Source organism: Bos javanicus, chromosome 10, assembly GCF_032452875.1.
Source record: "Bos javanicus breed banteng chromosome 10, ARS-OSU_banteng_1.0, whole genome shotgun sequence".
NCBI classification, from domain to species: domain Eukaryota; kingdom Metazoa; phylum Chordata; class Mammalia; order Artiodactyla; family Bovidae; genus Bos; species Bos javanicus.
In genome coordinates, this window is record NC_083877.1 from 90,327,529 (window position 1) to 90,354,894 (window position 27,366).

The 27,366-nt window shown below is 40.5% G+C and overlaps 1 protein-coding gene across 5 annotated transcripts in view; it reads left to right on the forward strand.

Annotated features, from left to right (window-relative positions):
* The window catches only part of NRXN3 (neurexin 3), a 609,682-nt gene that overhangs the window by 172,493 nt on the left and 409,823 nt on the right, over window positions 1-27,366 (forward strand). For all 5 annotated transcript variants that reach the window (XM_061429595.1, XM_061429596.1, XM_061429593.1 and 2 more), the window contains exon 2: window positions 19,863-20,044. In XM_061429595.1, the coding sequence (XP_061285579.1) occupies window positions 19,863-20,044 (182 nt within the window). The remainder of the gene's footprint in view (window positions 1-19,862; window positions 20,045-27,366) is intronic.

Below are 27,366 nucleotides of genomic sequence, written 5' to 3' on the forward strand. Positions count from 1 at the left end.
AAGCATATGCATGAAGAGTAAATGCTAATGTAGCATAGTATATGTGACCTTACATCTGTCTTATCTCTGCACTCATTTCTAGTCACATACACATATACACATAGGTCACGTATACACATATAGGTCACATATACACATCTAGTCGCATATACACATCTAGTCACATATACACATCTAGTCGCATATACACATAGGTGACAAATAAGCTTTCTCTCTTTCTCTCAAGCACAAACATATGTTAATCCTGCTCCATAGTGATTCTTACTATTCAAACAGTATCTTATGTGATGGAGTGTAAATTAAAGTTTATCAATAAGCACATTTTTCTTAAGTACCTGCTTTAGAGACATCAGAAAGATGTTAAGAAGGGTCCTGGACTGGAATCAGGAGAGGGGAGGGTTTTTTTTTTTTTTTTTGATTGGAGTATAATTACTTTACACTGTTGTATTAATTTCTGCTGCACAACAAAGTGAATGAGCTCTATGTAGACATATCCCCTCCACTGTGTGCCTCTCCATTACCACCCCACCCCACTCATCTAGGTCATCACAGAGCACTAAACTGAGTTCTCTGAGCTCTATAGCAGGTTCCCACTAGCTGTGTATTCTACACATGGTCAGGGTATATACATCAGTGCTAACCTCCCAGTGCATCCCACCTCCACTTCCCCCAGTGTGTCCACACGTCCATCCCAGGAGAAAGGAGTTCTGCCAGGGACCAGCCCCGGCTGATCCAGGGTATTCGAAGGAGAGACGGCGTAGGTGAAGATCAGGAAACAATTGCTTAATTAAATGTTAATTAAGGATATAAAGAGTAATAAAATGAGGATAGCTCAGTGAGGAAATTCAGTGGAGAAAAGAGGCTGAAATAAGGATAGCTCAGTGAGGAAATTTAGTGCAGAAAAGAGGCTAAATAATTCAGCCAGAAGGTAAGAGAAAGAACGACATGGTGAGACCAAGTTTCGGTGAACAAGGCCTGCACTTTATTTTCCAAAGTAGTTTTTATACCTTAAGTTATGCATAGAGGATAATGGGGGAAGGGGTAGAGTCAGGCAGCAAGCCAGGCTTTCTTCCTGCAAACTTATCATATGCAAAAGCTTAGGTGATTTGCATCATCTTCTGGCCCGGAGGCCTGTTAACATTTTAAGACCTTTTCTTCAGAAAACTTATTTTTCTCTTAAGGTGATTGGTCAGGAGCCACCCTCCAAAAGCATTAGATAAAGTTGCATTCCTACAGCGCAAAGGTGTGGTGGGCTATAACAAGAAAAAGAATTAACTCAAGGGTCCCAGGTTACAAACATTTAAGCTACTACTTACACCAATTATATTAATCAATACACTGCCAGGGACACAGCAGGTAAGGGATATGGAGACTTAGCAGCAAACATTGGCCCAACAAGTGAAAATCCCTTCACCAATACAATTTCTAATCAATCTTTTAACTACTCAAAAGAATCTGTGTTTAGACAGTTTAGAACATCTCCTGCCTCTCACAGTTGGGAGGCTCTGAACAATCACATGTGGCCCGAAAAACCTATTCAGGTAGGCTAGAGGATTTCCAAAGGAGTTTGTAGGTTAAAACACTGTCACACCCAGGAATTATTAACTGGAGCTGTAAGCTAACTCTTTTTTCAGAGAGAGGTAGTGGGGGACAGCCCCCCGTAAAGTCAGAGGTGTAGGTGAAAGCACAAAGCAGAAAGTAGGCAGACTCTGGTTTTGGGGGTAGATTGCTCGAGAATTTCCAGGGAGACTCCTGAGGCTTGATCCCGCCTTTGCGTATGTCAAGCCTCCTTCCTCATGACCTTTGCCACGGGCGGAGCTCGCTCCCCACAGAGTTCTAATTGGGCGCTGCCACTCATCAGTTCAGTTCAGTTCAGTTGCTCAGTCGTGTCCGACTCTTTGCAACCCCAAGAACCGCAGCACGCCAGGCCTCCCTGTCCATCACCAACTCCTGGAGTTCACCCAAACCCATGTCCATCGAGTCGGTGATGCCATCCAACCATCTCATCCTCTGTCGTCCCCTTCTCCTCCTGCCCTCAGTCTTTCCCAGCATCGGGGTCTTTTAAATGAGTCAGCTCTTTGCATCAGGTGGCCAAAGTATTGGAGTTTCAGCTTCAATACCAGTCCTTCCAATGAACATCCAGAACTGGATCTCCTTTCAGTCCAAGGGACTCTCAAGAGTCTGCTCCAACACCACAGTTCAAAAGCATCAATTCTTCTGTGCTCAGCTTTCTTTATAGTCCAACTCTCACATCCATACATGACCACTGGAAAAGCCATAGCCTTGACTAGAGAGACCTTAGACCAATTCTATAACCTCTTTGGGCCTCAGTGTTTGCATCTGTAAGTCAAGACATCAACTGGTACCTTTCAAATTCCCCTTCCAACTGTTATACCATGTGATTTTATGTGCCCAGCCTGGGACTCGGCCATCATGAGGATGCAAAGAAGCACATGACATCACCACTGCCTGCAAGGAACTCATCATCTGATCATGTCCATGCACATCTCTGACCCCTGCTGGGCAACAAACTCTGGCATCACACGGGTGCTAGCTCACTCTTGCCGTCTTTGACTGTGGAATAGGAATCGTTCAGAAAATAGTAGCGTGATCTCTGACTGTGACTTCCACATAGTAAACCCAAAGTGTCTTTGTCTGTTGTCTGTGGGCTTCTCCCCAGAGTTTATGACTTTTAAGAAGAAAGTTCACTTTAAAGTAAAACTTTGGACACACATAGGGATGGAATTGAATGGGTTAATTAGGCAAATTGGATCATCAGTGGCTGTGACCAGTCAGAGGGCCCCCTTCAAAGAAAGTGTTTTCCATCTTGCTTAAGAAATCATACCAGTCCTGCCGCTAGGTCAGGAATTGCTTCAATGAAGATAGACCCTTTGAGCTTTTAATTTGTTCATGGAAAGGAGCCTCTTCACTCCTCGTTATCCAGGCTTCCTCTGGAAGTGGGAGGGCTGATTGAAATGCCAGCCTTGGCACTTTACATTCTGCTGCTCCAGCCATGTGAGTCTGATTCGTTCTTGCTGCTGGTTTAAGAGAGATTAAAAGAAGCAAAGCTGTTCTCTGAGTTTCTTGATCTGTACCATGGCAGCTAAAGTCAGAGGAAATGGGGACAATGAGGAAGGGAATAAATCCTCGAGAGTGATGTGCATGTGATCTCTGGACAGCAGACCCAGTGTTCACATGGAGGCTGTAAATACTAGGTCATTGCTTTGGAGAATCTTCCAGTGCCCAATAAAACCTACCACCTATGGACACAACGTGAGGCAAAGGCTGAGGCTGAAAGATAAGGACAGACAGGATATATGGGTGAATAAAGAACTTTCAATTTCCTTTACTTAGTAGATGGGCAAGTATCACATCATTCACAAAAATACCCACACTGAAAAGAAAAAATCTGAGTGCGCATGAGCAATGCCTGAATCTTTTCACATGATTGACTTAATCAGGAGACTTGATCTAACAGGGAGAAGCACTGTATTAATTTAAATATGGCAGGGGCTATCTAAGTTTATTGCAAGAGCTAAAGACCAATTATCTTGTATTTTTCCATAAAATTGCATTTTCTAAAAAGAGACTGGTATGTCTGAATATATCCATCATAACAAATCTTCAAGCTTTGATGGAAGTGACTGCTGTTTATTTGCAGAATGTCATATCTGCACTGTTGAATCAATGCTAAAGTTATCATATTAGAACTAAGAAGAGGGCCTGGGAAATTAGTTTCTATAGACTTGATGCCTGGCTTTGTGAATAAAAGCATAAGGCCAGAACAGGTGTGGAAGGTGCTTCACTCCAGGGCATGATGACTAAAGGGCAAATTTTTAAAGTAGGAATAATGAAGCCACCTCCCATGAGATCCAGAGCAAAGAATATATGCAAACATTGTTTTTATCATGAGGACCTGGGGAATAGGCACACTTCCAAAGAATGGGGAGATGTTAAAGAGAGACTTAAAGGGAGAAAATGTTTAAAATGTATTTAATTTGGCAGGAGAAATGAGAGCCATTGAATAGGTGCAAAGGGCAATTGTCTTGCTAAAAGTAATGAAGGGAGAAAAACAGAAGTCTAAGTTGAGGCTTTGAAGAGGATAAAGTATACTAAAGGTTAGGAGCTTATATACTTGGAGAAGCAGAGTCAATTATTATATCAAATTATATGGTCCCCCCTGCCCAGTTACACCAACAGATAAATTAAAAGCCTAAGAGCTCAACAGGAAAGGAATGCTAAGTTATATCCCATCACCTCCTGGAATATTATGCAACCATTTAACTGAAAAGCATAGTAATATAGACAGCAGTTCACGTATTATAATAGAAAAAAAGATACAAATTATGTAAGCACTATGATTACAACTGTATGCAAACTATGTTTTCCTATAGATGGAAACCAGAGAGAAAGGCAAATAGTCATATGTTCAAGGTAGTGGTTTAAAGATGGTTTAGTGGCTAAGTCATGAACAACTCTTGTGACCCCATTGACTATAGCCCAACAGGCTCCTCTGTCCATGGGGTTCTCCAGGCAAGAATATTGGAGTGGGCTGCTATTTCCTTCTCCAGGGAATCTTCCCGACCCAGGAATTAAACCAGTGTCTCCTGTATTGCAGGCAGATCTTTACCAACTGAGCTATAAGGGAAGTCCATGTTCAGTGGTATCATGTATCAAATCAATTTGCATAATCTTTCAGGCCTTACAAATGCCAAATAATATGTACTTCAGTTCAGTTCAGTCGCTTAGTCATATCTGACTCTTTGTGACCCCATGATTTGCAGCACGCCAGGCCTCCCTGTCCATCACCAGTTCCAGAAGTTTACCCAAACTCATGTCCATCGAGTCGGTGATGCATCCAGCCATCTCATCCTCTGTCGTCCCCTTCTCCTCCTGCCCCCAATCCCTCCCAGCATCAGGGTCTTTTCCAATGAGTCAGGTCTTCGCATCAGGTGGCCAAATTATTGGAGTTTCAGCTTTAGCATTATTTCTTCCGATGAACACCCAGGACTGATCTCCTTTAGGATGGACTGGTTGGATCTCCTTGCAGTCCAAGGGACTCTCAAGAGTCTTCTCCAATATCACAAGTTCAAAAGCATCAATTCTTCTGCACTCAGCTTTCTTTATAGTCCAACTCTCACATCTATACATGACCACTGGAAAAATCATAGCCTTGACTAGATGGACCTTTGTTGGCAAAGTAATGTCTCTGCTTTTCAATATGCTAACTAGGTTGGTCATAACTTTCCTTCCAGGGAGTAAGCGTTTTTTAATTTCATGGCTGCAATCACCATCTGCAGTGATTTTGGAGCCCCCAAAAATAAAGTCTGACACTGTTTCCCTATATGTACTTAGGAGATTGTTAAACAGTGTCTGGGTGCATTTTATGATGACACAATAGGACAGTCTCACTTGGGGCCTAAAATTAAGGCACTGATCCTTTATAGGAGTGGAGTTCCAACAGAACCATTAAACCAATACTAAAGACTTAGTCACCCCCAAATTAAGCTTACCACTTTAATGTGCTAAAATTGTGCTTCCTTTTATTATTTTTTTCCTATAATTTCATTTGCCAAAATTTGAAAACTCTTTATCAGCCCCCATGCCTTCCTTTCTTCCCCCAGTGCCATGTGGCTCACCACGTCCTTTGTTCTTAGTGTCTTCAGCGTGCCCTCTTGCTTCTCCCCCACGCTGCGTCTCTGGGTCCTGCACGTGGCACCTCTGCATCCCGCACGTGGCGGTGCCTCCTAGATCCTCGTGCACACGCTTTTGTCTCTTTCCATCTTCCACGCGGCAGCCAGTTATTTTCCTCAGTCACACATTAGAGCATGCTTCCCCACTGACCAAAACAATCACTTCAGACTTTCTAAACACTACAATTCTTAGAGATTAAAGAAAATTAAAGATCTAAAACCTTTCTTAAAAAAATATTCTGTGTTAGAGTGACTTTAACATATTCACTAAGTAAAAGTGTTTCAGAAAATGAAAACCAAATGTTCGGTGGAAAGTACTTTATTGTAGGTATAATTCTTGAAGTATTTCTGTTACTAAAAAAGAGAAAACCGGATAAAGTAAACACCTTAGTCAATAAGCCAGTATGTTAGTAGACAGGCTAAAGTGTTTACCTTGGGTGTATCTGTTTTTTGTTTTATTTCGGATTCCACGCATTAGTGAGATCATCAAGTTGTACACCCGAAATTAACATAATATTGTATGTCAACTGTATCTCAATAAAACTGGAAAAAAATACTATCAAATAAAAATAAAATGAGAATATGTCGAAGAAGAAAAAGTCTTGAACTGAGTCTTGGGCTGCAGAACTATTTCTCTCATTTTAAATGGGGGAAAGGTCATTCTACTTGGAGGCCACAAGTAAAACTGTGGAAGAGCACAGTGTAGTTTGGAAACAGAAAGAGGATCTTCTCTTTAGCAGGGGATATGGGCTAAAGAGCTGAGGACAGCAAAGATAGGTCTGGAAAACAGGCTAATGAGAGCAGAGGGAACCGCTCTTCAAGCCCTTTGCCCATATTTTAACTGGGCTATTTGTTGTTGAGTTGTAGGAATGCTTTATTTTGGATATTAATCCCATATCAGATATATGTTTTGCAAATATTTACTCCCATTTTGTGGACTACCTTTTCAATCTGTTGACAGTGTCCTTTAACATTTAAAATTTTGAAGTCTAACTTACTTATTTTTTTTTTTTTTTCTTTTGGTGTTCTACCCAAAAACTCCTTTCTAAATTCAAGGTTGTGGGTTTTTCCCTTAGTGTTTTATTATAGGAATTTTAGAGTTTTAGCTCTTACTGTTAGGTCTTTGATTCGATTTGAATTAACTTTTGTATATGGTATAAAGTAAACACCCACTTCTTTTTTTGCATTTGGATATTTAGTTTTCCCAGCATCATTTAATAAAAGATTGTCATTTCTCTTTGATCTTTGCACCCTTGTCAAAAATAATTTAATCATCTTTGCAAGGGTGGCAAGCTATTGATATTTATATATTTATTTGTGTTGGATAAACTTATCAATTGATCTCATAATTTTTAAGTTTTTAGAAGTATTATTTTTGTTGTTCAGTCAGTCATGTCTGACTCTTTGTGACCCCATGGATTGCAGCACACCAGGCTTCCCTGTCTTTCACCATCTCCCAGAGTTTGCTCAGACTCATGCCCATTGAGTTGGTGATGCCATCCAATCATCTCATCCTCTGTCATCCCCTTCTCCTCCTGCTTTCAATCTTTCCCAGCATCAGGGTCTTCTCCACTGAGTCGGCTCTTTGCATTAAGTGGCCAAAGTATTGGAGTTTCAGCTTCAGCATCAGCCCTTCCAATGAATATTCAGGGTTGATTTCCTTTAGAATTGACTGGTTCGATATCTTCTAAGCATTATTTGGAATATATTAAATCATATCTTTTAAAAATTATTGCATTATTTCCTGGTATTTTACAACTTTATTTAGTGAGAACTTATACATTTTTGTTGTGATAATAAACATCACTATCTTCCTGATTTTAATGGAGAAAACTATGTAATTTTACTATTTAGTATGATGTTACAGTCTGTTTTTCATTAGTTTCAGTTTGGTCACTCAGTCGTGTCTATCTCTTTGCAACCCCATGGACTGCAGCACACGAGGCTTCCCTGTTCATCACAAACTCCCAGAGCCTACTCAAACTCATATTCATCACGTCAGTGATGCCATCCAACCAGCTCATCCTCTGTCGTCCCCTTCTCCTCCTGCCTTCAGTATTTCTCAGTATCAGGGTTATTTCCAATGAGGCAGTTCTTTGCATCAGGTGGCCAAAGTATTGGAGTTTCAGCCATCATCTCTATAATATTTAGAACACCTTTTGCAATCCCTATTTTAATTAGACTTTTTGAAGAAATGACTCATGAAGTTTTTCAGGCCTTTTTGAAAATCAGGGATAAGATTATAATTCTACTTTAATAGGATGATGTAATGAATTTCGCTGATAGATATCTTTTTGTTAAAGTACATTATTTCTCATATTCTTTGAATGGTATATTATTCTCAATTCACCATTGAAGTTTATTCAGAAAAAATTTTAATCAATATTCATAAGTGAAATTAGTCTAAAATGTTTTGTTCTGTTTTTATGCTGTATATTTAGCAGATGTCAATATTAAGATTTTGTTGTTTGTGAATTGATTGAGGGAGATATTTAACTTTGCTTGTGATCTGGTATCATTTCAGTAATTTGGGGATTAGCTTTTCTTTGAAAGTTAGATAAAACTTACCTATAAAACCATCCAGACCTGCACCTTTTAAATACTAGGACTGGAATCACGTTTCCAAAGGTTTCTGTGGTCATTTAGTGTATTGAGTGTTTCTAATTTTTCTTAGAACTCTTTGGAAAATTATTTTTCCTAGAAATGATTAATTTCTTGTGGTTTTCAAATCTTTCTCTAAAGTTGTTCAAAATGGTCTTTTATATTTTTAACATTTTCTAGAGCTATGATTATATTCCCTTTATAATTTATGCTATTCTATCTTTTTTTCTTTGAGTTTTTCTTATTTATGGTGTTTCAGGGGCTTATACACTTTCTCTGACATTTTAAAGTGCAAGCTTTGGGCTTTTTAACTGTTATTTTCGAAATACATTGGGCAAATTTCAACTTTTATTAATCATCACATCTGAGCTATTAGTTTTATTTGGTTTTGTAATAGTGCCTTAAGTTAAAAGTTCAGTTAATTTCTGTTCATTTCCTTTATTATTATCTAAGATATTTTCTTCTGAGTAAAGCTTTATTTGTAGCTTATAGGACTTGATATAAAGCAGTCTCTTTTATTAATATTCTAATATTCTATTCATTGGAGTTTTTGAGTTATACAACCTAATTATGGAAATCATTAAGGATTTCTTTGTCAACAAGAATATGATCAGTTTTACAAGTGTTCCAACTTAAAATGTATGTGAGTTACTGAATGGGCTCCTTTGATAGATGATATTTAGATTCCTTGGTAATGTATCAGCTTCTCATCTTGACCGTTCTTTGCCAATTCATTTGTAAGTCTTTTATTGTGCCCCTACATGTTCCTGGTACTGAGATAGTTACCAAAAGTTCTTTACTATCCAGGACTTTTCTAGTTGTAAAAGAAGCAAAATTTGAACTGTGGTTTGTGGTTCAGTTGCTAAGTACTATCTGACTCTTTTCAGACCCCAAAGGCTGTAACCTGCCAGGCTCCTCTGTCCACGGGATTTCCCAGGCAAGAATACTGGAGTGGGTTGCCATTTCCTTCTCCACGGGATATTCCCAACCTAGGGACTGAACCCGGGTCTTCTACATTACAGGAGGTCTACTGCATTTCAGGCAGATTCTTTACCAACTGAGCCACCAAGTTTGAACTCACTTAGACTCAAGAAGCTAGCAGCTGAGAGTTTCATATAAGAAATACCAAGGCACAGCTTCACAATATGGACCATCAAAATCAAGTGCTCAAACAATAAGACTTTCTTTCTTTGTCTAATTCCCAACTCAACAATTGCCTTCACTTTTTGAGCCAGTGTTTCTTTTCTCACAACCTCTTTCCCATTGTAGGAAATGGGGCCATGGCAGCTGTGTGCTTCTTATGGCATAACTTTATCATCAAGGAGGGACTGAAGGGTGCTCCTCTGGATCCAGGTTCCAAAAAAAAAATGCAGTGATATTCTCTGATTGGTCTAATTCGTGTTAATTTACCATACCTTAGCTAATCAGCTGTATCTAAAAGGCAGAACCTGTTAAGGGCTTGACACTTACCATTCAAATCATATGATTGGTATGGGAGAAAATAGTTATGTCCACATGGAAGGGCTTAATTTTTAAGATAAATGAGGAAGATGTGCTAGGCATAAAGAAAAATGAAAGTTTCCTACAGGTACAATAATGTTGGTGAATCCCTTTACTTTTAGATGGTTACCATATGTGGGCAGGGATGGTATCATCACTTTCTTAATCATTGGGCACCTAGGCACAATCCTAAGTGATCATGATAGATACATGATCTTAAGTGATCATGATAGATATAGAGAAGGGATTTTAATAACTGAAATTTCTTTCTTTTGCCTAACTCTGACATCAGTTCTGTGATTAAGAGATATATCTCATGGATACTTCAGTCATTACTTTTAAAAACATTAGCCAACTTTTTTGAGAAAACAATGTTTTATGAATTAGAACTATAAATACTCTGAAGTCATCTGTTTATAGTCCCTGACCCCTTGAAAGTACGAAGTACATAATCAAGAATTTAAATCAAAGCACTGGAAACAAACAATTACTCTTCATCTGTATTTCTTTCTCACAGAATATTCAGTACTTAGAAGCCCTTGGCTGTTCTTATTAGAGAACATTCAAAGCTGTGGAACAAAAGAAGGAAAAGGAGGCAGATAAATGCACTCCAAACTCCCCTTTTATTCTAACTACATCCCATGAGATGTCATCAGAAGGAATGAGTTTCCAAAAAACTGCTATGGAAAAGGCTGAGTTATTATAAAATGATCATTTTTATTTTTCTTTTCATTCATTTATATTTTGCCTAAGGACAAATGTATATAAAATCTTTGTACTTAGTTAATGCTCTATAAAATAGAATGATAGCATTGCTGTTCTTAGATATGTTACTTTGCTTTTCTAGGGTGTACTCTTGTTAAATCTAAGAAGTATTTCTATATATATACATATATAACTATATATATGAAATATATGTACTAAAAACAGTTTTCAGTGTAATTTAGGAATTGAAGGGTAACGTAAATCAGAATGACTAAAAGTGGGCGTGATTTCCCTATCAGAGCCTGCCAAAAATTCACCAAAGAAAAATCATTCAAATGTCTTCACAGTTAGATTTCTTTTATAAATTGGAAGCTATTCCATCGTAGGGGATGTTGTGAACCCTGATTGATGAGTATTTATAAAATATTTCTACACTGAGATGAAGTGACAAAAAGCTGAGATGGATTCATGGGCAGATGCCTGAATGACAGTGTGAAGATAGGAAAGTATAGGTGAGCCAAGTTTTATTGATTAACTCAGCATCATTTATTTCCTGAGCATTCAGTGTTGATAGAGAGAAAAATTAAACAACCCTGTCCTTCAGGAGCTCATGGTACAGAGGATTCTGGGTTTTCTTTTTGTTTAGCAATAAAACAATATTTATTTTCTTAAACCTAAATGCTGTGCAATTTCCTAGTACTTATTTTGTTTTGCTATATGAGATACTAGCTTGGTTATAAAGTTAAATTAAGTTGGCTGTAGTTAATTTCTGAAATAAGGCTCATTATAGAGTCTACCCTTCATAATTTAGAGTTTTATGAGGATGGTGTGTAATTCATCAGGAGTAGGTTATTGTCTGACCTTTTTATATACTTGGTAGAGAACAACTTCATATTACCATTGTTATGTAACTCAGATAAAATGATCAGAACAGTCAGCCCTCTACTGTCATTTCCATCCTGTGGGAATTGAATTTCTGTCTTGCTTGCTGTTTATTTTTTGCTACATGTTAGCAAACATTGTCTTTCTTCTCTCTCTCATTATCTCTATCCCCATGCAGTTACATAGGTAAATTTAAGGGAGATATATTCGTTAAGTTAGATAGATCTGGATTAAATTCCTGATTTCTTTAGATTTTGGGCAAGATTTTTTTAACCTCATTCTTTATATAGCATTTCTCATCTTTAAAACTGGAATAGTGACCCTTATGAGCTGAGTTATGTCCCCTCAAAAGTTATATATTTAAGTCGTAACCCCCCCAGTCATAACCCCTCAGAATTTAACTGTAATTGGAGACAGAGTCTCTAAAGAGGTAATTCAGTTAAACTGAGGTCATTCGGGTGGGCGGGTATCCTTAGAAAGAAGAAAGCAGGACACTGAGTAAAGAGCGCAGACCACAGGATGGCACAGTGAGGGGCAAGGCCACAGCCACTGTCAGGGCGGCCCTGACAAACTAACACAGCAGCAGTTCCTAAAGGGACAAGCACAGGAATCTGAACTGTTGTACTGCAGACTATAATGCGTGAGAAATGACTCATCCCTACAGTGAGTATAATTATTAATATTAGGATTAGCATGAGCATCATAAATAGCATCATAAAGCACTACCAAAGGTTTGTGAAAGAAAGAATTGCCCCCAAGAAAGAACAATGAACTTACGGGAATACTTTTAAGCAAAAGGAAATTTAAGTGCATCCCTGGAAGCTTTAGTTTTAGATCAATTTCAACGTATAGAGCAGAGTATCAGATCAGATCAGATCAGATCAGTCACTCAGTCGTGTCCGACTCTTTGCGACCCATGAATCGCAGCACGCCAGGCTTCCCTGTCCATCACCAACTCCCGGAGTTCACTGAGACTCATGTCCACCAAGTCAGTGATGCCATCCAGCCATCTCATCCTCTGTCGTCCCCTTCTCCTCCCGCCCCCAATCCCTCCCAGCATCAGAGTCTTTTCCAATGAGTCAACTCTTCGCATGAGGTGGCCAAAGTACTGGAGTTTCAGCTTTAGCATCATTCCTTCCAAAGAAATCCCAGGGCTGATCTCCTTCAGAATGGACTGGTTGGATCTCCTTGCAGTCCAAGGGACTCTCAAGAGTCTTCTCCAACACCACAGTTCAAAAGCATCAATTCTTTGGCACTCAGCCTTCTTCACAGTCCAACTCTCACATCCATACATGACCACAGGAAAAATCACAGCCTTGACTAGACGAACCTTTGTTGGCAAAGTAATGTCTCTGCTTTTGAATATGCTATCTAGGTTGGTCATAACTTTCCTTCCGAGGAGTAAGCGTCTTTTAATTTCATGGCTTCAGTCACCATCTGCAGTGATTTTGGAGCCCAGAAAAATAAAGTCTGACACTGTTTCCACTGTTTCCCCATCTATTTCCCATGAGAGCAGAGTATACTTTATCTCTAATTGAGGGATATGCTCTGAAATGTTGCCCCTGTGTTCTCCATGCCCGTTGGTTTTACTCATTCTTTAAGAAAGAGAAATAAACAGCCCCATATGGAGAGGGCCCTTGTGTGGCCGAGCAAAATGGGGCTTGGATCTCCCTGATGGTATACTTGACTCAGGCGGTATTGTCAGTTTCTCAGTTAGCTGAGCAGTAAATCTGATCATTTCTTTGCCAAAGATGAAGTATGTTCTTTAAAACAGATGCAATTTCTCTCTTAATGTTCAGTTCCTTCAGGTTTGTTTTATTTAAGGTGACTTCATCGCCGATTTAGGTGTTTATTTCAAAAATTTCAGAGTACACAAAATATAATAAACCATCTGTGAAATAAATACATTGCAGGGCTATTTCTAAAATCTATATCCCTTACCTTGTATTCCCTTGTGGCCCCTTCTGTAATGCCGAGATTTTGTTTTTCATACTTTTTTCATCTGTTATTTACCCTCCCCTTCTCCTCCTGGAGCTCTTGGCCTCCAGGAATTTCTTTACAGACGTTACGTCCCCTGGGTGAGCAAGATGGTCTGTGGAGGGGAGACGAGGGCAGAATCAAGATAGGGAGGATCTGGCTCTGTCTCAGTCCCAGCGTGACACCACATCAAGTCATTTAATCTCTTTGAGCCTTTGTTTACCCTTCTATTAAAGCAGTAATAAAAATATTTACCGTTAGCACTTCAGCGGGTACTGGAGAAAGAGACATCAAATAAGATACTCCCAAAGAAAGCATTTTGAACACCATTTGAAGTTATGGACTTATAAGGACCTATTATTTTGAACACCCCCTAAAGAGCCGGGAGTATACATAAGGGGAACCGTGGAACAAACTAAATATGTAAAAGAGACTGAGAAACTTTGCTTTGCAGGTCATCAGTCATTATGAGATCCTTGAGTCTTCATTGCCTCAAAGAGTTATTTGTCATTTTCAATGCCTTTCCATTTTAGTTTTATTATCTGTGTGATAATTGATATGAATTAAAGGTAATTTTAAGTTAATAGCAATAACAACATCTACTGGCATAATATATTTTGTGTCACTGATAGCCTATTTCCAAAAGGATTTACCAATTCACAATAAAGAATACAAATGTGAATAAGGTTGATGAAAGAGTAATGAAACAGAAATAAGGAATAGGAACCTGATATAATAAAGGAAGGTAGACATACCTCAGTGCCATTCTATTTTAGACTGAGTTCTCAGGCAGCGTTCAGAGTCCCAGGCAAGGAGACTGACATCTCGTTTCTTATCCCAGTATACCCACCAGGCCGTTTCCATGCTAAGAATTACATTATTATTTAATTTATTATTCTACCTGCTTCACTTTTCCACCAGTAAATTATCTAGTTCTCTTTTTAATTTTAATTTATGTTGATTGAAGCATAGTTGATTTGCAATGTTGCCTTAATTTCAGGTGTACAGCAGAGTGACTCGGTTACATATATCTGTATATGCTCATACTTGGTTGCTTCAGTCCTGTCTAACTCTTTGCGACCCTATGAACTATAGCCCTCAGGCTCCTCTGTCCATGGAATTTACCCAGGCAAGAATACTGTAGTGGGTTGCCATGCCCTTCTTCAGGGGATCTTCCCAGTCCAGGGATCAAACCCAGGTCTCCTGCATTGCAGGTGGATTCTTTACCGTTGAGCCCCTGGGGAAGCCCCATATATGTGAGTGTGTGTGTGTGTATGTACTTTTTCAAATTTTTTTCCCATGTAAGTAATTATTAAATATAGAGTATAGTTCCTTGTAAGTTCTCTTTAAATGCAACTCTCTCAGGTCTCTCCCTTTGGAGATGCTTCCAAACTTGTTCCATTTTAACACCAATTGAAAATTATTTCAGAAACAGTGAGTTTGTTGTTTTTAAACATAAATATATAACTGGTATAATATATAAATGCTTTTCTGGAGTCCCTGTATCTTTAATTATTTGATGGGGAAATATAATAAATTCCAGATAGTCTATTGTATTTTCTAACTAAAACCTCCCTTCTTTGTACACATACCTACACACACATACATGCAAATGTATACACATGTGTGTGGTGGTTTAGTCACTAAGTTGGGTCCAACTCTTGTGACCCCATGGACTGTAGCTCACCAGGCTCCTCTGCCCATGGGATTTTCTAGGCGTGTATATATTATCATTTCTAGTGTCAGTCTTAAATCGGACCTTGATCCTATTCCTGTTGGTAATCCCCTAAATGAGTAATATGCTGTATGGATATGTAGCTGCCAAAATCACCATCAGCTCCATCCCAATAAAGAGCTAGCCAGTTATGAAAACTGTGAGCCAGACCCATTGTGGGTACTCTTCGGAAGAAAGAAGTTGGGGGTTAAGTAACATGTAATGCTTGTTGACTATTTGAAGAGGTAGTGTCTGTACCTAATCATAGCTAATGGTCACAGAATGGAGATTCCATTACTGAAACAGTGTGTTGGTTAGAACTCAGTAAAGCAACTTCAGCTGCTTGCCAACTTGGCCAAAATGCTACCACAGCATTTTTTTCCCCCTCAGTTGAATTAATCACTTTTGTTAGCAAGCAGAGAATTTACATGGTCCTGCAGCCCTGGGATTTCTTTGGCAGGAATGATGCTAAAGCTGAAACTCCAGTACTTTGGCCACCTCATGCAAAGAGTTGACTCACTGGAAAAGACTCTGCTGCTGGGAGGAATTGGGGACAGGAGGAGAAGGGGACAACAGAGGATGAAATGGCTGGATGGCATTACCAACTCGATGGACATGAGTCTGAGTGAACTCTGGGAGTTGGTGATGGACAGGGAGGCCTGGCGTGCTGCGATTCATGGGGTTGCAAAGAGTCGGACACGACTGAGGGACTGAACTGAACTAAACTGATTGTTGATAATTGTAGTATGATCTTAGCATAAGCATACTGAGCACAGTGAGAAACCAGCAATCAGAAATGCTAGATTCCTTCTTGGGGAGGAAGGCACGTGATGTGGAATGCATGGCTTAGAAGTGAAAATCTTTAATGGATTAAGGAGGCTTCTTATAGTTCCTGGGATGTTCCCCAAAAGTTTTTGTAACGTGATCTGTAATCCACATTTAAAAATAACAAAATGAACCTTTAAATTTGAAAATGTAAAACAAAATAATTCTATGTCCCCCTGGGACTCTAAGGTATTTTATATGAAAGTGACCAGAAAGCATCTATTTGCCTTAAAAACCATGCAAGATAACAAAGCTAACTAAGAATAAAAAATGATAATAATAATAGGTTACCAGAGTAGAGGGTTGTAACTATTAATTAACTTCCTTTAAAGCCAACATTGGACCATGGGAGCATCCAGGGTTTTTAGTCACCCTTACTAGCAAATTCAGCACAAGAATACATTTTAATATTTATTTCTACATAGTAAAATAAGCCATATGTTAAGGATCAATGACTCAGTGGTAATGAATCTGCCCGCCAATGTAAGAGACACGAGATATGGGTTTGATCCCTGGGTTGGGAAGGTCTCCTGGAGGAGAAAATGTCAGCCCACTCCAGTATTCTTGACTGAAAAGCCCTATGGACAGAGGAGCCTCAGTCAGTCAGTTCAGTCACTCAGTTGTGTCCAACTCTGCAACCCCATGGACTGTAGCACGCCAGGCTTCCCTGTCCATCACCAACTCCCGGAGCTTGCTCAAACTCATGTCCATTGAGTCGGTGATGCCATCCAACCATCTCAACCTCCATCATCCCCTTCTCCTCCAGCCTTCAATCTTTCCCAGCATCAGGGTCTTTTCAAATGAGTCAGTTCTTCACATCAGAGCTTCAGCTTCAACATCAGTATTCCCAATGAATATTCAGGGTTGATTTCCTTTAGGATTGACTGGTTTGATCTCCTTGCAGTCCAAGGGACTCTCAAGAGTCTTCTCCAACACCACAGTTCAAAAGCATCAATTCTTCGGTGCTCGATGTTCTTTATGGTCCAGCTCTCACATCCATACATGACTACTGGAAAAAACCATAGCTTTGACTACATGGATCTTTGTTGGCAAAGTAATGTCTCTGCTTTTTAATATGCTGTCTAGGTTGGTCATAGCTTTCCTTCCAAGGAGCAAGGATCTTTTAATTTCATGGCTGCAGTCACCATCTGCAGTGATTTGGGGGCCCAAGAGAAGAAAGTCTGTCACCGTTTCCATTGTTTCTCCATCTATTTGCCATGAAGTGATGGGACTGGATGCCATGATCTTAGTGTTTTGAATGTTGAGTTTTAAGCCAGCTTTTTCAATCTCCTCTTTGACTTTCATCAAGAGGCTCTTTAGTTCCTATTTGCTTTCTCCCATAAGGGTGATGTTGTCTGCATATCTGAGGTTATTGATATTTATGGACTGTATGGATATTTATGGACAGTTCATAGGGTCACACAGAGCCGGACACAACTGAGCACGCATGCATGCACCCAAGGACTTTGTACCTTTTATGCCCTTTTCACCTGTAAAGTTAGAATTATCCAACATAGTGACATCCTAAATTCAGAACATCAGAAGCAATAAAAATAACTGAAATAATACATTATATCTACTTATCCTAATATTGTCATTGTATAATGTCATTCTTTATTTTAAAAAGTGTAGTCATGGTGACCTTCTAGCCACTATATATAAGAAGTTGTGTTTTTATCTTTTAAAATACTCTTCCTCTTTGTATTCTATATATTGAGAATTACTGAATAGGACAGTGGTTGAAAATATAAGCAGTGTAGAAAGTTTCTAAAGTTATATATATCGTCAGAAAGCCAGACTAACTTTTGGAAAAATGTTAGATTTGTGTACTATGGCTTTTTTTCTTTTTTTATTCTGCTTCATTCTAATGAGAAGATGTGGAAAAAATGAAGTACAGTCAACTTTATATCCTTGGTATAGTTTATTATAGAATGATATTAAGCTATGATTGGTATTTGGTAAAGCTAGGATGTGGGAAGCGGTAGAGTCCAGGTGTAGACTTAAAGAGGGTGTCAATTATTTAAGTCTGATCTTTGGGTCTATATTTCCAAACAATGTTAATCAATGAACTATTCCATAGGACTATTGTTGTGAAGATCCAGCTAATGAATTTGAAAAATCTTTTACAGATTGTAATGTACCATGTATATGTTGCTGCTGTTATCAGTTTTTTACTTCTTCTTTTTGTAGTGACAAACTTATTTCCTGATAGACTATGCATTTATTCCTGTAGCAGAATCCACTATATATTTAGGACTGAATAGGGTAAGATTTTATAAATGGTCACAAAAATGTCACAGGCTAATTTGCATTTTTGGTGATTCTATACAATAATTCCTGAGTGACCTTCAGTTTTCCAAATAAAGAATAAAGGGAACGGTGGTGATATTTGTAATCATCTACAGAAAGGAAATTATTTAAGTGTTTCACAGATGGAGAGATATTAAGGGTAAATCATTACATCCATGTTTCTAATTTTAAGAGGCTTTGAGGGCGTTTGTGGATAATAAGGAGCAAACATTGTTGTGCGTGTAGAATTAAACATAAACTTTCCATACCACAATCCTCAAATCTCCAGATGAATGTGGAGGGCTTTTTCAGACCCCCATCCCCTAAGAATTGAGAAATTCATAAAAGGAAAATAATGTTATGCTACATGTAATACCCAAACTGAGCATACTGGAACAACTAGAATAGTGACCTTTCAAAGAGGACAAATTAAATTCTATATGCCTCAGAATACAATGTGGCTTAAAGCTTTAGAAAGGGATAAGATATGAAATATACTCCTAACTCTAGCCTCATAGCAGCTTACTCTGTTATTTCTGAACAGGCTGCATAACTCATTTCTTCTTCAAACAACATAATTCAACCCAATATTCTGTGTAAACTAAATGTAGACCCATGCTGGGGATTTTTAGAAAATTCGAGAGATATAGGAATGCTTGTCTCATGTTGCTTTAAAACAGTTTCAAGGATTGGACTATGATCAATGGGAAACTCACAAGAAAATCTGGTGCCAAATGTCCTCTGAACTTTGAGATGAATGACATATGGAATTACTCACTATGGGTAACATACATATAGCCGTGAAAACTACAATGATATAGCTGTTTTGGCTACCAAATCTGCATACTTTTTCCCAAATGCAGATTTTAAAACTTGTTTTTAAAAGTAGACCTTTGAAATGTATGAGATGTAAGTATTTTCCCTGTTTTTCTTCCTCTTTTTTCCTATTTTTAAATTAATATAGTCTTACTGACCCTTGGATTTATAAATTATAAAAGCTAAAACACAAGTAAACATTAAAAACACCACTGAATCCACTAGTCATAGTGAATGCTGCTTGTCATGATCAAAATTCATTCAACTGATGTTTTTTTTTCCGTGTCTCCTGTATCTTCTTTTCGAAATTTAGTTTGGAAAGGAGTCAGAAACATCTGGTTTACTGGTATTCTGTCACAGCAGGGGGAAAAATATAGAGTTAATTTTTTAAAGGCCTCTGCAATTAATATTTATCACCTTTTTATATGGCAACATAAGAGTAAAATAGACAAACGCGTTGTCACGTAACTCGGTTTTCTCAGGCTTTCTTTTCTGAGAGGGTGGCTGAAGGTTCCTTTCTTGTGCTGTCCTGGCTGAGATGGAAGATGAAATAGCTCTCCCAAGGTAGGAGAGCTCTCAGACATGGCGTACTATCCGACCTCTCCCCTTGTTCAGCAGGACCTGGAGACGCGAGGACCATCTCTCGCCAGCATCTGCTTTGTGATAACTCATTTCGCCTGCCTCTTTAATTTGGGGTGACAGCATCTTCTGAGCCCCTGCACTGCATCCCTCTTGGTCTCTGCATCTGGGCACGTGAAGGCCGTCGTGCTCCACGGCTCCCTGTGCAGAGTCTCAGCAGGGTAACCGCAGCTGGCGAGGAGCCCTGCAGGGTCCTCATGCTCCTCTCCTTGCTTTCGCAGCTGGCGCCACGTACATCTTCGGGAAGAGCGGAGGCCTCATCCTGTACACCTGGCCGGCCAACGACAGGCCCAGCACACGCTCCGACCGCCTGGCCGTGGGCTTCAGCACAACCGTGAAGGACGGCATCCTGGTGCGCATCGACAGCGCCCCGGGCCTCGGCGACTTCCTCCAGCTTCACATCGTGAGTACCGGGCTGGGGCCCGGATTCTCTTGTCTTCCTGCTGGTCTGAGTGAGTGAGCCAGATAACCGCCGTGGAACATTCTAGGCTGACGCGACACCGGAGCACGCGTTTATATCCTTTCGTCTGTGCTTGAGCCACACCTAAGGGGTGCTGTGTGTTAAGCCTCATTTTCCCCCCTTGGATGTGAACGTGATCCCCAGAGGGTGCCTCGGGAATAGAAAATAAAACGCGTCCTGTCCAGACTCCCTCCCCTACTGTGTGGCTTGGCCGTGAGACATTTAGCAGACCACTTAGGTGCAAATTGGAGAAGGAAATGGCAACCCACTGCAGTCCTCTTGCCTGGTAAATTCAATGGATGGAGAAGCCTGGTGGGCCACAGTCCATGGGGTCGCAAAGAGTCGGACATGACTGAGTGACTTCACTAACCCTAACCCTAACCCCTATTCCACTTAGGTGGAATAAGAGACTGACCAGGTACAGTTCATCAGCCTGGTGCAAGTGGCAAGGCCATCTTGAGTGTCAGTGATCTCCTCCGTTTGGCAGTCAGCCAAGGTTGTCTCCAAAGAAGGGGTCCCCAACCTCCGCGCCAGGGACTGGTACCTCCCACAGATTAGCAGCAGTATTAGGTCAGAAATAAAGTGCACAACGAATGTAGTGCCTTTGAATCACCCTGAAACCACGCCCACCCCACTCCATGGAGAAATTGTCTTCCACAAAACTGGTCCCTGGTGCCAAAAAGGTTGGGGACTGCTCTGTGAAGGGCCAAATAGAATATTTGGGGCTTTTTGGGTCATGCAGTCTCTGACATAGCTACTCAACTCTGCCATTGTTAATGTGAAAGCAGCCACGGCCAATCCATCATTAAAGAAATGTGCGTGATTATATTGCCATAAAAGTATATTTATAAAAACAGACTGCAGGCTGTGCTTGGGCAACCTCTGCCCAAGCCCGCAGGCTTTCTTGTTGAGATGTGAAGAACAGATGGTAAAAACTGAGGCCACAGTGGATGGGGCAAACAGAAGCAATGCAATGGCCAGGAGTTGGTGTATGCGTGTGTCGTATGTATCCGACGGTTTGCTTGTATATGTAAACCCAATAAGACTGCACCCTCACTCACTGCAGATCATTAAGAACCCAGTGCAATTCAAAGAAATTAAAATGATTTGGAGGAAAAAATTACTTCGTTATGAGGATAGAAAATATTTTTATAGCAACAATTAACCCATTTTATCACCTGTGAGTCTGCAGTTAGGAACGTAGGCTAGAGAAGGATATGATTCTCATCCATAAGTACCCAAAGTGCAGCCACCAAGAGCAAAGAGAGGAATTGCTCTCATTAGTTAGCAATGACAAGGCTAGAAAGAATGGATTTAATTTGGAGCAATAAGAATTCAGTTTAAATAGCAGGGGGGATAAAGCAGTTAAGAAGAAAAGGCAACTGGGGATTATCACCAACCTCCAAAAAGGAGGAAAAGGGACGTTTCTTGGTAATCTTTGAATGTGAGTTTTGCTAACGCGCACATCTACTGAGGCACGTGGGGTGAGATTTCATTGCTGGGCTCTGGGGTGGTGGTGGCTGGCTAGAACCGTACAGCAAGCTCAGCCCTGGAAACTGCCCCTCTCCAGCACCTGCTCTTTCAGCAGCCCTTGGAAAGAAAAGCAGCTGGAAGGAAAAGGCTTGAGCTGGAAGGAAAAGGCTTGAGCTGGAAGCCTATCTGATCTCAGGGTGAGCCAGAACAAACCAAAAGGCAGAGAAGCACTGGTTAGAAACAATCGGCTTCAAAATGCAGAAGAGGGGTCTTGAAGAGAGCCGTGAACCTTTAGCACTTCCTCAGATGCTTCAGAGACCATATGGTACTCTGAGCCTGAGCTCAAGCCTTTTAAAAAGCCACACCAAGGAGCACAGAGAAACACAGACATAGTTAGTACAGTTTATCTTTATTTGGCCTCTAAGAACCACCATAATTTACAAAACTGTGAGATTTATGCTGCATATAACTTAATGACTATTTCATGGCAGCTATAACTGGGCTATTATTACCAGTTCACTTGCATTTTCACAGTGATTTATCTTCTTTTTTTTATTCAGTGTGACTTACTAAGAAAAATATGATTTGGCACAGCCATGTGCATCCTTTTCGAGTCCAATAATGTGCTACGGGTTTATCCATTTCTTCCCATTTGTGTTTTGTAAAGCAGTTCCACTTTCAGGAGAAACATTTTCTTATTTTCTGGTAGTTTACTTGGAATTGGCAGCGTTTTTATAAAACGGATATGAGGATCCTGGGAACTTCTAGGGAGAACCAAAGCATTCCATTTTGACTCTTTTTTAAAAGCAAACGTACAAGAAATTTTACATCAGAATGTGTAGAGCTCCCTTGGGCATTGTGAACTTATTCCCATGATGTTCTCGTTGCTTAAACATTCTGGGAAATTCCAACAGATTCTCCTTCAGAGGTTGGGTTAGGAAATGCCATCTGGCATTTTTCAAGAAAAGAAAAAGGGACCCTATGATGTGAACAAGCCACACCATTCTAGAATGGACCTGACATATCTCTGGCCTTCTGGAGCATGGGACCCCTTCATTGGTGTAGTCATTTCAAATCATCTTTTATTCACTGGTGCAATATCTCTGGTGTCTGCCAGAGACAGAAAGTGTATGTGATGGTACTCCAATAAAAATGTGCCTATAAGAACAGGCTGAAGATTGTACGTTGGTGACCACTGCCCTAGACTGGGCAAACGTCCTCAGAGAGATATAAAGAACATGTGATTAAAATCTGATGTCAGAGTAGGCAGAGGAAAGGGAAGGTTCCTTACTATAGTGGAGAGAAGGTCAAAGAACTTGACAAAATCCAGCCTCTTGCTTTGGACACTGACGTAGCTGCATCAGGAAAATGAAGCCACAGATGCCTACTAGATAATTCTATGTGGTTTTCACTATCTGTCAAACATGGATTTGTTTATTAAACACAGTCTGTTTCCTTGTACTAGAGAAAATTACTCAGAAAGAAAGGAATGTAAGGGCCATTACTAAGAGCGGAAAGGGTTGGAGGGGAAGCAAAAGATTTCATTCCGCCTTGCAGTGCCCCTTGGAGAAGAGAACCAGTGAAAGCAATGACAGGTGTGAAGAGGACGTGAAGGCAGGGTGAATCCCAGGGGCGAGGAAAAACACAATCAAGTGGGCGTGAGCGAGAGAGGACACATTTGCCTAGAGATGGGCTCTGGCCAGGGTCATCTGTGGGCAGAGCTGCATTCTTCGAGTGTGGGTGTTAATTGTGGAAACAACCAGAAGTGCCTTGCTGCTACTCCTGAGTGGTTGTCAAGCTAATACATTGCTCAGAAAAAAAGTACAAACTCTGAAATTAGCATGTGTGTGCACCCACATACACATGCAAGAGAGAGAAAGAGAGACATGAACGGAGAGATTGAGAATTTGTGTTTCGTAAACTGCTGTGAAAGGCAGTTCCTAGGAATTCCTGACTTTTTGAGCAGTGGTAACACGGTGTTTGGAAGAAGCCCTTTTTACCCCCAACTTAACCTACCTGAGGGAAGAGAAAATTCTCTCCCAAGAACACTGGGGAGTCTGACCCCAGGATGAGCAACCACTCTCTAAAACAAGACTTGCCTGTTGTCAAGACCCCAGAGCAGGAATGCAGAGAACGTCATCCTGCATGCCAGCTGAGTCCTACTCTCTCCATGCAAGCTTTGCATTGGGAAGATTTGGGAGAATAGAAGGCAAATAAAGCAAGTGGAAGGGTGGGCTTCCACCAGCCTTGTCTGCCACCTGTGTGGAAGCAGGGCTGTTAGGATTGAAGTGAGCTGCCCATTTATTCTACTTCCTCTAGGCTTCATGGTCCTTCTTAACACGCTTGAAGTCTCCCATATCTCTTCCTTTGCTATCCTAAAGTCACCACACCTAAAAAACTCTTTGGGGAAAGCAGGTATCTTTTTCAGCTCATATTCCCCTGGAGGCCCTTGAGTCACTGACTAGTTTAGTCAGTCTTTGTAAGTTCCTTCCCCCACCAGGTTGAAGTCAACCGCTCTGACAGGGTTTGAGAGCGAGTTTTAGTCAGTTCAGTCGCTCAGTCGTGTCCCACTCTTTGCGACTTCATGGACTGCAGCACACCAGGCCTCCTTGTCCATCACCAACTCCCGGAGTTTACTCAAACTCATAAGAGCAAGAAGGAGAAATAAATCAGCATGACTAATTTGGGGACATTTGGGGGAGTGGCAGGGATTCATGGAGAGAGCTTGGTCAGAATGAAGGCTTTGGTGCCCTGGGGTAAAAAGAATTGGTACAAAGAAAGGGACACCCGCACAGGCCTGGGGAGGCGCTGTACGCACACTTTTCCCTATTTTACACTTTGCTCACGTTATCTGTTGTTGCCGAAAGAACAGGGGCTCTTCCTTGTTGGGCTGATTTCTTTTAAACCAAACATCTTCCCACTCACCTGGGTCTCATGGTAATTAAATAGGCTTGTTGAACAAGACAAGAATTAGATCATTAAAAAAAAATCAGAGAAGGCCAACAGATCAAAATAATTTAGACTGTTTGCTTCAAATTAGCTTGCATTTCTTCGTTTTTGGTTCACACGTCTGTGATGTGCTGCTTTCTGTGTCAATTATTAATTATGATATTAATGAAATCATAGATGAGATGTATCTTAACAAAGGTAAAAAAGTCTTTGCTGAAGTGTGCGCTCATGAAATCAAATTCTATGGAGGGAGGGTCTCGTAGAACAGAGGGATTTTTACAAATCATTACGTCAAATATAAGTTCCCTCCTTTGAAATCTATTGTTGAGAAATTAATCTGCTCAGTATTTGGAGAGAAGCTATCCATTGTGAATGACATCTGCCTATTGACCCTGTGTGTTTGGAGCTGTGTCATGTTGCAGTCATCTTCTTTATACAATAGGGACAAGACTGAATATGACCAGAAAAAGGATTACCATGAGGTGCTTGCCATTGCTATCATGAAACTCCTGACGGTCTCCTTTCACCACCTGCAAAATAGAAGGATGGGGAGAATTGGGCAACAGTCAGCTTCTCTTTATGTAGTTAATGCAGGGTGTAAAAAAGGCATCCTATTAATTTTCTTCTCTCTGTGTGTAATTCACAGTAAATCCTCTTGGATTCATTTTTTAATTATGAGCCTTTCAGGAACACTGAAAATTTATGTGTCAGGGCACCTGTTTTGTTTGACAAGAATCTATAACCTTCCCCGACTGTTTCCTTCCTGACTTACAATGTAGACACTTACATAAAACGAAGGAGTAGAGAAAGGGTTATTGTTCACATCGACCCCCTTTTCATAAGGGCATAGTGTTCTCTTTCCAACACCCCTGCCAAAAAAAAAAAAAAAAAGACTGATGGTATTCTCTCATTGTCAAGTTTGGGAAATCAGATATTTATTAAGTTTGGCTTGTATAGTATTGTTTTTCCATAATTTATAGCACTTGAAGAGACTCCTGGAGAAAAAATGGGAGCAGAGCTGAATTATGATAAATGGTCTGTTGCTCACATCTATCACATCTATAAATTGCTGGCTCGGATGTTTCACTTGGCTGTCTGTGTGTGAGATACTCGCAGTAAACCATCAACCTCTGGGTTGGTCCTCAGTGAAGTTAGGTGGCTGTTAGCTTACGTTCATCTCTGGATTTGGCCAGTGGTAGAACTGGATTGGGTTCAGGCACGGCATGTGGGGGAATCTGCAGAGGAGTCCAGAGAAGTGTTGGCGTTCAAGACTGGTAACAGAAGTCAAGAGAAAAAGAACAGGGAAACAACAAAAGTATCCACCAGATGCAATTTCGCTTCCCACAGAGTGCTGCGCACTGCAGGCTGGCTCTGTTTTTCCTTTAGCTGCTATTTGTTCATGTTGAAAAAGGCCTCTTCGGGTTTTCTAGGCTTAGGAGCTTTTCCAGATCATTAGCCACTTCTGTGGAGAGGGCCTGCTGGGGACCCTCTCTGCAGCTCCCAGCTTAGCTGTTCCATCCCGGCAGAGTTGGAGGAGAAGGTGGGAGAAGGGAGTGATGGGGGGTTTTGACGGAGTGACCGCTTATGTAAGCTGAACCAGAGGCAGCACCTGCATGCAAGTCGTGTGTGTTTTCTCAGATCTTTGCTATTCCCAAGATATTTTGATCTAAATCTGTTGACTTTGATTCCACGCATGGTGTTGAAAGGCAGAATGCCATAGTAGAAAAATGTGCTTAATTTGTGGTTGGAAGACTTGGATTTGAGTCTCATTTCTGTCCGTATCCAGTGAGCTACTTGGCTTTCAGCAAGTCGCTCCACTGCTTTGAGCCTCTCCTTTCTCTTCTTTAAAATGGGCACCAAAAAAGATGACCTCATAGGTTTTCCTGGGGCTCAGACAAAATAAAGCTTTCAGAAGTTGTTATTGGCTAAGGACTGCGTGAAAAAAGAAGGATAGTTTTCTTGATGAAATATCTAGCAGGTGATGACTTCATTGGAGGAAAAAAAAATAGTGAAAGGAAATGTTTTATCATGAAAAGCAGACTTTCATTTTAAGTGTTTTTGAAGTTGCCTGAGACAGTTTCTGCAAGCAAATTCCTATTTTATCTGATCAAAAGCAAATTTTTGAATTAATCACATCTACAGTTGAGACTTTTGGAGGGTCCTGTTAGCATGCAGTGAAGAACCCAGTTCCGGCTGAGCGAGTCCTGATTGAGTCAATAGACTGCGTAGACCCCTGCAGCATCCTCAGTGTCTCATTGTAGGTCATGATGTCCCTACAGTGTCACGAGGCGATGCACTGTGTCTCCACTGTCCTTAATGTTCCAAAGGGCTCTATACTCACCTGTGAAATCATAGTCCATCCTGCCCTAAAGTTCCTTCTTCAGTTGTATGAAGCACAGCTCATTTTGCAAAAAGAAGGAGATGGAAGAGGAGGTGGTGGTCATGGTCCCATGGGTGGGTGGGGAGGAGCAGGGAAGGAGGGAGAAGGAGAAGGAGGAGACAGTAACGACAAGCAGGACCATCAAGGGAGCCAAATCTTCCTAGACGAGGATGGTGTGAAAGTGGTTTGAGACCCACCATGGGCATCAGATAAAGACCTAGAGGGCTTGGCCCTATTCTTGGGCATCAAGAGGGCCCAGAAAGGGTCATGGCTGGAAAGAACATCCCAGAGTGGGTCCAGCCAGATTGAGCAGAGTAGCTGCTGCTGTCAAGGAAACTGGAAACATAAAGGCACATATACAGATAAAAGCATTTCAAAGATTTTTGAGTCCTCAAACATAAAAGAAAAATGAATGATAAATTTAGTGTGCAGATGAAATGTATAGTAATATAGCTGGAAAAAT